This window comes from Canis lupus, chromosome 30 (assembly GCF_003254725.2).
Source record: "Canis lupus dingo isolate Sandy chromosome 30, ASM325472v2, whole genome shotgun sequence".
NCBI lineage: Eukaryota > Metazoa > Chordata > Mammalia > Carnivora > Canidae > Canis > Canis lupus.
Genome location: NC_064272.1, coordinates 30098242 through 30111946, shown reverse-complemented (window position 1 = coordinate 30111946; position 13705 = coordinate 30098242). Strand labels below are relative to the sequence as shown.

Here is a 13705-nt window from a genome sequence, read left to right as displayed (position 1 = left end):
TGCAATTCGACAGTAAATGTCAGTCACATACAAGGTGTGGGAAACGCCAAGAAACAGGGAGCAACAGAGAGCTGTCCAACAACCCAGCAGCCAGCTTAATGAGATAGGAGTAGGAGCTCCACAAACGGTTTTCATTGAATAAGTGAATTGCTCAATCCAGAGCCTGAATTACCAGTTCCACAGCCCTAGATGGAGCAATTAAGTGAGATTTTTTTTTTTTTTTTTTTTTTTTTTTTTAAGAGCAGGCTTCACATTCAGGGGGTGGCCTGTCACTCACAACTCGGCCATGTTATTCTCCTATTGAACATAATGTCACAGAATACCAACCTTGGACAAGGTTATTCTGAAACCTTGATGAAATGAGACATAGGTCATTTCATAATTTTGCATAAGCACAGACAAAAATGTGGCCACTATGCCACCCCCAAAATAGCAGGCAATACTTCTCTCTTGGCCAAAATGAGACTGCTACTTCTCTACCAATTACTTTTATTCTTTTACTAGTCTCTCCTCCTTACAGATAAGATTTATTCTGATAACCAACCACAGAATTGCCTCTGTTTTCTGACAGCATCCAAATCCTATAATCAGTTCTAACTCCCTTAATGAGACAGCATTGTCCCCCATGAGCTATGCTCTCCCTTGTTGAAATGTGTAATAAACCCAACTTTTTAACCAGAGGTGTTTCCCTGGCAGTCTTTGGCTGTCGTGCATTGACATGGTATAAGTCAGACAACCTAAGAGTCTATGCCCTTCTCTTTCTAGAAAGTTCTTCTAATCTCAGATTGACAAGAAAACTTCATCTCATTCCTGGAAGCCATCTCTAACTAAACATAAGAGAGGTAACAAATTCCTTTAACACCAGAGACCTGGTTCAAATTTAACTCCAATTCAACCATAAACATATGCCTACACAAAACTTTTTGCCTGTATGGTTCTTCTAGATAGTATGCTCTTCGAAAGCCAAGGCTGTCTGACTCATCTCTGTAAATCTCTAGTACCTCACACATGGTAGATTTCTTTTATGAGTGGTATTAACACATTGCTTGGGGGGGAGGGGAGGTATTTTTTCCCAGAAATAAAAGGATTTCTCTCTCCAAAAGAAACTTCCATTTTTTTCCTCCACCTTTTCATTTCTTTAACCATAATACATTACAAATGTATGCCTTTCATATTTCTAAATATACCAAATATGATTAACACATATTCATCTTTCTTAACTAAGAGGTTTAGCTCTCTCAAGGCAAACATAAATATGATGCATTCTTTCACTTGTCCAACTAATTTCTATTTCTTCTGACCACCACCACCATCCTAGTCCCCTAAAAACACCTTTAGTGTTTGCGGCTTTGAAAAGTATCCCAGAATAGTACATCCTTAATTACATGATGACACCTAGAGAGGGTAGGGCCTGAGTTTAATTGGTCTACATAATGCTTGACTAAATTACTTTTTAAAAAGAGACTGTCATAACACATGTTCCTCACTTACTGAAAACCCTCTCCAGATGGAGACTTTGATCCCCATCAATAATGATTGTTTGTTTCCTTCTTTACTGCAACACCCTGGAGCAGAGTAGAGGGAGACAGTACAGAACATTTACTCATCTTCTGACGCAAAAATATAATCCAGTTTGGTTTAACACATTAAATGACACACCATGCAATGCCACATCCTATTTAAAGGCATTATGGCCAGGACTGTCTTTATCCTTCAGCGGGAAAACAGGTTTAAATTTCAGAAACAGAGATTCAATTCAACAAAATCAAATCCACACTTCAAAGAGCACCTACACTTTGCAAGAAATATGCCAGACAGGGGGACAGATAGAAACATAAACAACTGACTCAGGGGGCAGAGAAAGTTACATGGAGTGAAAGAGGTTACAAATCGCCATAGGTGTCCTGGAGAAGTAGGGAGTCAGGATGACTGGAGAAAGAACATTCGAGATAAAAACTCCAGTTTCTCAAAACCTGGAATCCTGAATGGTTTGGACAGAGGCAGGGCGTACACAGGTCCTGGTATCTCCAACCATTTAGGAGGCATCGGCTTGTTCACACAGGGGGCTAAGGAAATCAAACATAAATGCTCGATGTAACTTAATTTTTAAGTTCTCTATGCAACTCCGCAAGCCTGAGCTCCCAACCCTTCAAAACGGGGGGAGGGGGGTGGAAGGAATCCACTTTCTCTGGGTCTTGTGGATTTTAAAATTAAAATTAATAAGAATGATTTCCATCACTGAACGGTTGGAAGGTGGGTGTGGCCCCTCGGGGTGGGGGCGGGGGGCAGAGGCGGGCCTTGCGAACGTCGGACCGGCCCGGCGGGACCTCGCTGGCCAGCGCGGGTCGTCCAGCCACCACCCTGCAAGCCGCTGTCGTTCTGCACCCCGGGCCCAAAGAGCTCTTCCCACGACCCGAAGGGCCTCGGCACACCCGAACCTCGACGGCCAGGCCTCCGGGGCCGAGAGCGGGTTCCATCAGGCCGCAGACTGCGAACAAAGAGAAGGCCCGGGGCAGTCTCCGAGGGCCGCGAAGGGCTCACGCAGCCTCCGAAGGCACCTGCAGCCCTCAGGGGGTCGCGCCCCAGGCCCCAGGTGTGCGGGTGTTCCTCGACGAGGGCCAGCCTGTGCCTGGGCCTGGACGCCCAAAGTGCACGGGGGCGCCGAACCCGCTGGCGCACTGCAGGCTCTCCCGCGCGCTCCGGGACAAAGGGGATGGGGGAGATCGGCGGGTCCCAGGATGCGGGCCCGCGTTCGTCCCGCCGTCCGCACCGGCCTTTACCTGCACGTCACTCAGCTCCACGCGCAGATACAGCTCGCGGTGTCGCTGAGCCCAGTAGACGTGCGGCGTCAGCACCTGATTCTCCATGGCCACACTGCCCGGGGCGCGGGGAGACGGTCGCGGCGCCTCGCTGCCTGCCTCGGGGAGTGAGCGACTGGAGCCGGCCGAACGCAGGCCACAAACCCCCGCGCTCTTGAGCGCCGGCAGCCGGCAACCTCGAGACACCCCACGCTCCGGGGCCGCGCTTGCGCAGTGAAGATTGGGGGCGGGGGCGGGGGCGGCGCGGGCTCCCGCGGGAGGGGGCGGGGCCGGGCCGCGCAGAGGCGGGAGGGGGCGGGGCCTGCGCCCGTGACGCCGCAGCTTGAGGAGGCCGCCGGGGAGGTCGGGAATCAGCAGGTGCATGCGGGGCGCTTTGCCCTCCTCCCCGGCGCGATGCTTTAAGACAGGCTTAAAAAGGAAAAACGAGGGATGCCTGGGTGGCTCAGCGGTTAAGCGCCTGCCTTTGGCCCAGGGCGTGATCTTGGGGCTCCCCTGCTTCTCCCTGTTACGTCTCTGCCCCTCTCTGTGTCTCTAATTAATAAATTCATTAGAAAAATGATGGAGGCATGAAGGACTGATCAGCGTGGGACTGGTGTATCTGGAAGGTCCCTCCCATTCTATCACCTACTAATTCAATGTTTATTGAGTGTCTACTAATTGCGCTGGGCTTCAAAGCTAAACCCTGGAGCGACAGCAGCAAGAGACAGTCCCTGCTGCCCTGGAACCCTGCAATTGCAAACATAATAAGGACGATGATGGTTATAGGGGAAGCGCTGTGGAAAGAGGATGGAAGGGTGTTCTAAAGAGGGGAGATCTCATAAGCCTAAAGGCTAGAGAGATTTTTAGCATGAACCCACAGAACTTTTTTTTTTTTATTCTATTTATTTATTCATCAGAGACACAGACTCAGAGAGGCAGAGACACAGGCAGAGGGAGAAGCAGGCTCCATGCAGGGAGCCTGATGCGGGACTGGATCCCAGGACTCCAGGATCACGCCCTGGGCTGAAGGCAGGCGCTAAACCGCTGAGCCACCCAGGGATCCCCCGAGCCCATAGAACTTTATGCGTGATGGAAATGTTCCATTCTGCACTGCTCGGTATGGTAGCCACTAGCCACACAAGGCTTTTGAGTCCTCGAAATGTGGCTAGTGAGAGCGAGCAATTGAATTTTCTGTTTTATTTACTTCTAATTCATTTAAACAGTGACATACTAGCCACTATCCTATTGGACAGAGCAGGAGACTTGTCTCTCTTAAAATAGGAAACCCAAAGTAGATACAACACTAATTAATGTCTCCTTTAAGCTATCCTCGTCTGTATCCACTTTCATTTTTGGGTCTGCTACGGTGAAGAATTTAATAGGAAGCAGCATTACTGTGAAAACCAGAAGTCTGGGACAGAAGTGAAACTTATAATTCAGTTCCGTCAGCCCCCTTTTGTTTAGCAAAAGTGCTGAGCACAGGGATCCAGAGATGAAGAGAAATGTTGTGTGCTCTCCGGAAACATTTAATTCAGGGGGTGGAGAGTATAAAATATGGGAGCTTGTATATGGTGAATGCACTGAGCTTACAAAGGCAGGAAAGTGGGAACTGAGGGTTTTGGAAACTATGGGTGGACATATGAGAGGAAATCCTTGAGACCTGGACAATGAAATGTGAGGAGGGATTTGATAGAGGAAGAAGCAGAGGTAGAATAGTGGAAGCCCTGGGAGCAGGAGTCCAAAGGTGAAGAGATATGGAAGGTTCTGTGTGCTGGGGGTTAAGGGCATGGAGAACAGAAGTCACCCTGAATCTAGAAAGGCAGATAAAGAGTGAATTAGGAAAGTCTTTGTTTGCTTCAGTGAGGTGTTTGTCCTGTATCCCACAGACACATAGAGCCCGGGGAAGTTTGTTAAACTGGCAATTAGCCAAATCAAATATGTGCTTGGCAGGACCACCTTTCAGTGAGGAGGAATTGATAATAGGCAAACCAGTTAGAGGTGATGCAATCTGCTGGTTATGGGATAACGAAAACAGTAAACTTGATAGCCTTGAATTTTAAAAATAGAATATTTTTGAAATGCTAGAAGTGTTTTTATTGCATTGCCTTTAATACAATGCAGATCCAATATAAGGCACTTTAATAATTGAGGTATACAGGAAATGAGCGAATTTTAAATGTTTAAGCTGAATTTTTACTTACATTTATACCTGTGTAATTAATTACCATCTAGAGAAATCTGGAACATTTCCAGAATCCCAAGGGTTCTCTCATATCAGTATACCTTTGCTTTCCCTCCCTCCCTCCAAAATTTCTATTCTGACTTCTATTACCATAAAGTAGATTTTGTCTGTTCTTGAATTTCATATAAATGGAATGGTTTTTGTCTCTGCAGTGTTGTATTTCGTTGTATAAATACACCATAAATTATTTATCTATTCTCTTGATGAAGGACATTTGCATTGTTTCCAGTTTTTAGCTATTAAAATAATGGAATGCAATGAACATTTATGTACCTATCTTTTGATATATAAATGTACATAATTCTCTTGGATAAACACGTAGGAGTAGAAATGATAGGTCATAGGGTAGGTATATGTTATACTTTAGTAGATAAGCAGAATTGTTTTTTATTTTTGTTTTTAGTATGGTTGACACAGGAGATAAACAGTTCTGATCAATTTACAAACCTGCAAGCAATGTTTCAAAGTTCTAGTTGCTTTATTTCCCTGGTATTTTCTGTTTAATTTTAGCCATTCTGGTGGTGGGTTTGTAATAAATGGTAAAAATCATTTCAGATCAGCATACTTAAAACCTGAGGCTTATCAGCTGACCTCCATACAAGGTAAAAGCTATTGTTAAGCGAGAAGATTGAATTTTGCCTCAGATCCTCCATAAGAAAGATCCAAAGGAAGAGGGCCTATTCAGCCTGGTTCAACTAACCACGGTTAACTTACTGGAAGCTTCTCTTGGCCTGAGTTTCCATATCCATCAAATGAGTTAGAGTCGGTCCTTTCTGATGATCTTATTAGCTATTTCTAAATTTTCCTGCAAAAAGGCCAGTTTTTATGGACCCCTCTCTCCAGGAGAAATCCAGTAAGAAAAAAATTGAAATAAGGAAATGAGTAGCATCCGGGTAAACTATAAAACTAAAAGATGGGAGAGAGCATAAAAAGGCAGAGCCAGGTAACATTGCCAAGCTAAAGTAAGTAAAGCTAAGGTTTTTATGATAATACTAGTCAAATAAAAATGCAAATGAAGCACTGTCTGTGTGTCCTGCCTTCTGGATGCAGCCTTCCCATCCCGAAAAGCCAGGGCCATCTCTCTCTTCTCAGGCCACAGGAGGCATTTGCTGAATACTTGTTATGGATGAAGCACACGCTCAGTGCTTAAAGCTTTTTTCCAGCCTTTGATAGGCAATCATGCACATTCTCCTTGTTGACCTTTTTAAGAATCTTCCATTCCTGGAAGAAGTTTTAGAAGATGAGCTGCAGAGTTTGGCCGTTTTGTGCCTTACCCTGAATCACCCAGCTGAATATCCTTAACCAAAATCCTGTTTGTCTATCTAGACAGCACAAAGCTGAGAGTAGAGAGGAAACTCACTGGGTCAGCCCCAGCGCCTACTGGGACGTTGTCTGAACCCAGCTCATATCCCTGTAACCTCCTAGCTATCCCAGGAGGGTGGGCGCTGCAACCAGTCATTGACAGAAAAAAACTTCCCCTCTGTCTCTGTCAATCTATAGTTTAGAAAAATATGCAAAATGACCCCATCTCAGGCTCAACCTTTCTTGGGTATGGGAAGTGGCCTTTGCACTCTATTCAGTTTGATCTACCTGATAATTCCTGACCCTCTGAACTGCCTGCATGGTTGCCAGGTGCAGAGAGTTGGTATGCTACCCTTTGTGTAAAACACAGTGGAATAGTAGAAGGAATAATCATCTATCTATATGCATTTGTTTATATATCATAAAATATTACTGGAAAGTATATCCAAGTAACAATTAACACCAGTTTCTTGTGGAGAAGGAAACTGGGTAATAGTAGAGGACCCATATAGTAGAATTTTTTTTTTACTGTATGCCTTTCCATATGTCAAAATTTTGGAGTCATGTGGTAATATTACCTACTCAAATATTTAAATATGGAAAAGAAAATCAATAGAAAAATGCCCTTTTTTTATTATTGGAGCTTGGTTTGTGCTATGCTCCCCAAGGTACAAAATATGAGGGAAGTGGAAAAAAAACTCAAGCCCACCATATCCTGTAATCAGCTTCTATTAGGTGTGCATTATATGCTTATAATCTATTTCCTTAACTAGATTGTAAATCTCTCTAGAACACAGATTGCTGCCTTTTGGTATCCTATAGCATCTAGTGCAATGTGTTTCAGAGAGTGGATGCTTAAAATATACTTGTGGACAATAATGCCCAGTGATAGAAAGGTTTTAGTGAAATTGGCACACCCATACTTAACGTAGCTAAGAGCCATATAAATTTGTGGATCATTTTAGAAAGCAGTTGTGCAATATGTAACAAGAAAAATGGGATGTTCAACTGATTGGCCTAGTAATTCTCTTTTGGGCATTTTATTTTAAAAACAGTGTTAAGAGTGGCATCTGGGTGGCTAAGCCAGTTAAGCGTCCAACTCTTGGTTTCGGCTCAGGTCATAAGCTCAAGGTTGTCAGATCAAGTGCTCAGTTAGGCTCCATGGTCAGCATAGAGTCTGCTTGCGATTCTCTCTCTCTCTCCTTCCCTCTGCCCCATTCTCTGCTCACTCACTCACTCACTCTAAATAAATAAATAAATAAATTTAAAAAAATAAAAATAACTTCAAGAAAGGAGGATGTATATATAAAGACGTCCAAGAGTTACATGGTATAACATTAGAAATTACACAAGGAGAATGACCAAATGAATGGTAGTATAACTACTAAAGGGAAAAACAATACAGCAATTCAAAATGGTGAATTAGAAACTAGCAATATTGAAAATGTTTATGAGGGCAGCCCGGGTGGCTCAGTGGTTTAGTGCCGCATTCAGCCCAGGGCGTAATCCTGGAGACCCAGGATCGAGTCCCATGTCTGGCTCTCTCCATGGAGCCTGCTTCTTCCTCTGCCTGTGTCTCTGCCTCTCTCTCTCTGCGTGTGTGTCTCTCGTGAATAAATAAAAAATATCAAAAAAAGAGAATGTTTATGAAAAAATACAAAAATTCCAGTTATGGGAGTTCCTGGCTGGCTCAGTCAGAGAACATGCAATTCTTGATCTCTTGGTTGTGAGTTAAAGCCCCATGGTGGGTGTAGAGATGACTTAAATAAAAATTTAAAAACTTTTAAAAATTCCAATTACAACTTTACACAATGCTACAATACAGGGAGGTATTTTGTGCTTTTGTTTTCCTTCTTTACAATCCTTGATCCTTCCCAATTTAGGGGGCTAGGGTGTGACAAGCCTTGCTCTTCTGCAGTTTTAATGATGGGAACAGAGAACAGAGACATCAAATTTTTCTCTCTCTTTTTTAAAGATTTTATTTATTTATTTATTTATTTATTTATTTATTTATTTATGAGAGAGAGAGACAGATAGAGGGAGAAGCAGGCTCCCCACTGAGCAGAGAGCCCAATGTGGGACTTGATTCCAGGATCCTGGGATCATGACCTGGGCTGAAGGCAGACGCTTAACCAACTGAGCCACCCAGGTGCCCCAAATTCTTCTCTTTAAACCTGGATGCACATGTAAAACAGAAAATATATGGAGGGGGGGATGGACTAAATGGGTGATGGGTAATAAGGGGGGCACCTGTGATGAGCACAGGTTGTTATATGTAAATGATGAGTCACTAAATTCTACTCCTGAAACCAATCCTACACTATATGTTAACTAATTTGAATTAAAATTAAAAATAAACAAAATACAATAAAATATTTGGAATAATATGTAGACTTAAAAAAATAAAGTCAAAAGAGAAGTAAGGGACTCTGCTCAATGGAATTTACACAAATGATAAACCTGACTTTGGAGTTCAGTAAAACCCCAGGAGGATTTTTATAAAGATTGACTGATTGATTGCTTGATTTAATAAAGATTTTATTTGTTTGTTTGAGAGCAAGCTCATGAGAGCATATAAGTAGGAGTGAGGCAAAGGGAGAGAGAGAGAGAGAGAGAATCTCAAGCAGGCTTCAGGCCCAGAGTGGAACCAGATAAAGAGCTGAGATAATGACTTGAGCCAAAATCAAAAGTAGGATAATTAACCAACCTAGCTACCCACGCACCCTGAAAGATTTATTTGTTTGTTTGTTTGTTTGTTTGTTTGAGGGAGAGAGCCGGCAGAGGAAAGGGTAGAGAAAGAGGAATAGAGAACCCTCAAGCCAACTCCCCACTGAGTGCAGAACCCAACATGGGGCTTGATCCCAGGACCCTGAGACCATGACCTGAGCCCAAATCAAGAGCAAGCCGCCTAACTAACTGAGCCTCCCAGGTGGGTTTTTTTAAAAGGAGCAGGGGAACCAAGGGAGTGTCCTTGAGAAGGAGCCTGAATCTTGCCTTCACTTCCTCTTAAGGGAATAGTGGATCTCCCCTCGACACTCATGAAGGTTTAGGGATCTAGGGAAAGAAAAGACCTGTGCTCATGCCCAGGCATTAGTGCAAGGCCCTAGAGAAGCAGTCATCTAGTGGGGATAAAGGTTGAAGATTGGTAAGAGGGCCCAAGGCTTTCTCGATGTGGGTAAAGCTGAGGGAGAATTTGTGAGAAGGGCCAATAACTGGGCAGAGAGGAACAGAACAGTGTGAACTGCCAACTAGAGACTAAGAGACAACAGATCTCATGATCTGTTAGGTACCTCATGAATAGGGAGAAGGTCATACCCGAGGATTAGGGGGTATGTTTGTTCCCTACTGCAGCCGTAACGAAATAGCACAAATTGGGGGTGGGGAGGCTTAAAACAACAGAAATCTATTTTCTTACAGTTCTGAAGGCTAGAAGTCAAAAATCAAGATGCTGGCAGGACCATGCTCCCCTGAAGTTTCTAGATAAGAATCTCTTCTGGTGGTTCTGGCAATCCTTGATGCTCTTTTGCTTATGCAAGATCATGCCAGTCTTCACCTCTATTGTCACATGCTCTTCTCTGTGCATATACCTGTTCTTATTTCCTCATATGGCCTTCTTTTTTTTCTCTCTTTCTCTTTTTTTTTCTCATATGGCCTTCTTATAAGGACACCAGTCAATGGATTGGGGACCCACTCTACTCTAACATGATCTTACCTTTACTAATAACATCTTCAAAGACCCAATTTCAAAAAAAAAAAACCCCAATTTCCAAATAAGGTCACATTATGAGGTTCTGGATGGACATGGATCTGGGAAGGACACTATCCAAACCAGTACAGCTGGGATGAAGGAGGTTTTTAAGAGATCCTGGTATAGAACAGGGACTGGCCATCATCTCCTTCACCAGGACAGATATGGAATTGAATGATTGACTTTGCCTGGAATTAATCAAGATTACACTTTCTACTGTTAAGTGAAATGGGCCATGTAAATACAGGTTGGGTTGAATTATGGAAAAACTTAGGAAATTAAATGTAGTACAAATCTGTATGTGGCTTGAAAATATTGCTTCTTCTACATATGCAAAATATGTATACAAAACAAAAAAATTATGGTAGGGTAGTGGAATGATGAGTGGATCTTTCTATAATGATTTCAGAATGTTGTGTTCAAATTGGAAGAATGATGCTTGTTGTTTGGAGGTGATACAGGTAGTGCTATCCAGCAGGACTTTGAGCATGCCCCTCGGAAGCCAGAGTTCCCAGATTTTTCTCTTCCTGTGATTTGGGTCTTGCTCTAAACCTACCTTCTAGATTAGTACATGTGGTTGACTGATTGTGGGAGTTCATGTGAGAGTTGCCAATAAGCAGCTGTGTGACTTTGGGCAAGTCACACTCCTTCTTTGGCTTCTGTTGTTCTTTCTGTGAAATAAAAGAATCAGGCTTAATCATCTCCAAAATCACTCTCAATGTGTTGATTATGTGATTCTTTGATTTTAGGTGTAGGTATAGATGTAGTGTGTGTGTGTGTGCGTGTGTAAAGATCAGATAGATGAGGGACATGAGGGACAGAGCCAGGATGGTCTTTCCTGGGGATATGGCTCCAGCCTCAATAGCAGATCCCTGGGACACATCCAGGGCTCATGTTTACCTTTGCTGCCTCTTATTTCCTTTCCTTCCTCCTCAGAGGAAAGGTTTCTGTTATCTCCATCATCACCATCATTCATAAATAGAATTAATAAATGGAATGCTTAATGTGCGCCAGGCATTGCTAAGCACTTTAAACACATTATATATTTCATTCATTCATTTCAGTGATGTTACTGAACTCATTTTACGGATGAGAGAAACCAAGCTTAGGAAAGCCCAATATCATTGTTAGTAAGGAGAGGATGTGAGCCAGGATGCGAACCCATATCTGGATGATTCCAGAGTGCATGCTCTTACCCGTGAGTACCAGAGGGGAAGTACCACTGCTTAAAGATCATGGAGTGTTAGACACAGAAGGGCTGTCAAGGTTGGTCTCTGATGAGGCCAGTGTAGAAAACTGTCAGGGTCTCTAAAATGTAAGCCCAGGGATGCCTGGGTGGCTCAGCGGTTGAGCGTCTGCCTTCAGCCCAGGGCGTGATCCTGGAGTCCCGGGATCGAGTCCCACGTCAGGCTCCCTGCATGGAGCCTGCTTCTCCCTCTGCCTGTGTCTCTGCCTCTCTCTCTTTCTCTGTGTCTCTCATGAATAAATAAAATATTTTAAAAAAATAAAATAAAATGTAAGCCCAGATCTAGACAAGAACCTGATTGCCTCAAACAGGCACAGCTTCAGGATGCAGCCCAGATTTCCCTAAGAATGGTTCTCACTTGGCCTTGCTACCTTAGCTTTTACTCACACTTACTGCCTGCCATCCATTATGCCAGAACATGACTATTTTGTCATAAAGGTACAGATCTGTGTCAACATTTCCTGCTATTTATTTAGCCTTATGTGCTAGACAAGTTGCCTTTTACTGATGAATTCCTAGTGCAAGGCCCCAAAAAGCTGACTAGGCTTTGTCAAGCACACACACAGGCTTGGCAAGACCCAGGACTGACTGAGTCAGCCAGTAAAGATACAACGAGCCACTTTAGATTTGGACAGTTTATTACTTACCTATACAACAAAAGGAAGAATGCATTAGGGTGCCAGCTGCCAGTAGTCCTTGTCCCACAGAGAAACAGAGAATACTGAAACAGAAGGGGCAAACAACTGCAATGTGAGTTGTGGGATACCCAGCCACTGAAGAGCCAATTCTAGACTGTAGCTAAGCGGTTCTTATATTATTTTGCAGCTCTATTCCGACAGAGTAGGGCAGAAAACCCACACCTCAACAGAACCTGGGAGATGAGAAACTGTCAGGAGAGATTGCCTTAAGATCCTCATAAGCTTCCCATCCTCTGCCCTTCTGGAAGGATCACAAAGCATTCTGCTAAGATTCAGATAACCTTTGGTTCAAGGCCCATGAGGTTGACATGTGAGGTTGCCAGAGTACATGATAGAGATACTACCCTACAGCTTTCTCTGGTTTGAGGCTTTTTAAGCCCACCTAGAGAAAATGTGATTGAAAACCAAGAAATCTAAAAAAAAAAAAAAAAAAAAAAAAAGAAAACCAAGAAATCTGATCTAAATCAATCCATAATTAGCCAAATGACTTAACCTCTCCAGAGTTTTTTTTTAATCCATAAAATTATATATTTTTTGTTTGCTTGCTTTTTGGGAGGTCTTTTCCCTCTTATTAGGATGTAAACTGCTCAAAGGGACCTTATCTACTTTATTCAGTATTGTAGCCTCAGTGCTTAGAACAGTGATAGGCACATGGCAGCAATTTAACAAACACCTGGTTGAATGAAATGAACTGCAAGATAGTACATCATATTTTGTTAGTATGCGCATATGCATTCAAAACCTTAAAACCCACTTTCAGGTCATTTGCAGAAAATTCACAGAGAAGTCCCAGTGAAAGTGACTGTACCTTTCTTTTAAGGGAGATCAATGGGGTGGAAAAGGGCTTCAAAGTGAGTAACTACATAATGAGGTATGGAACATGGCACCCAAATGGGCCTTTTATTAGTGCTATTATAATAAATCCTAATGACACACACCTCTGACACATTGTTCCTTGTAATAATAGGAAAGACCCGAGACGCCCAGTTTTCCCACTGTTTTGATCTACACCTGCCACTTTCCCAATCATCCCCAGGCTCCCTTTTTCCTCTTTTCCTTTTTCTTTTTTTTCCAGCCAATGCATGGTGTAAAATAGGACAAAAACTGCGGGTCAAGGGACCTGCTTCTGGTTGCAAGTATAGCAAGTCACTCACTTCTGTGCCCTAGCTCCCACTCTCATTTTTATGTGTTGTGACACATAGGGTTTTCCTCAATTATCACTGATGTGTTATATCTCTTCTACAGGTAAAGAAAGCATGGCTCTAAAAAAAAAAAAAAAAAAAAAAAAAAAAAAAAAAGCACGGCTCAAAGAGATTGAGTGACCCGCTAAAGATCCCTAATGAGTAGGAGAGCCACGCTTTCTGACTCTTAGTGCAGATTTCTTTTCACCACGACAGTGAGCCGCTGAGAAGACCCCCCATGGCCTCGGTCCCTCTCCCCTCTGTCACTTCCATGAAGGGTGGGCTTGTTCCCTGCTCTGATCTCAGCGTCTACAACGCAGCTTGGCACATAGCAGGCGCTCAATATAGATTTGTTGAATGGGAAAAATAAAAGGGTAAGTAGAGACGCGCCACAGTGCGTCCCTGCGACTTCAAGCAAGTCGATGACTGTTTCTGGGGTTCATCTCTGTCCCCGTTCCCCCGGTCCCCCCCGCCCCCCGCCGGCAGCCGT

The 13705-nt window shown here is 43.4% G+C and overlaps 1 protein-coding gene and 1 long non-coding RNA gene across 2 annotated transcripts in view; both read right to left on the bottom strand.

Annotated features, from left to right (window-relative positions):
• The window catches only part of HACD3 (3-hydroxyacyl-CoA dehydratase 3), a 40222-nt gene extending 37184 nt beyond the window's left edge, over positions 1-3038 (bottom strand). Inside the window, exon 1 of the mRNA XM_025472446.3 lies at positions 2781-3038. Within this exon, the coding sequence (XP_025328231.1) occupies positions 2781-2867 (87 nt within the window). The 5' untranslated portion in view covers positions 2868-3038. The remainder of the gene's footprint in view (positions 1-2780) is intronic.
• Positions 3039-5247: 2209 nt separating this feature from the next.
• LOC118352854 (uncharacterized) lies at positions 5248-13329 on the bottom strand. The gene is made up of 3 exons (XR_004810708.2): positions 11984-13329; positions 10647-10761; positions 5248-6261 (listed from the first exon to the last, which is right to left on the bottom strand). It is a non-coding gene; the product is annotated as an uncharacterized LOC118352854 (long non-coding RNA).
• Positions 13330-13705: the final 376 nt, after the last annotated feature.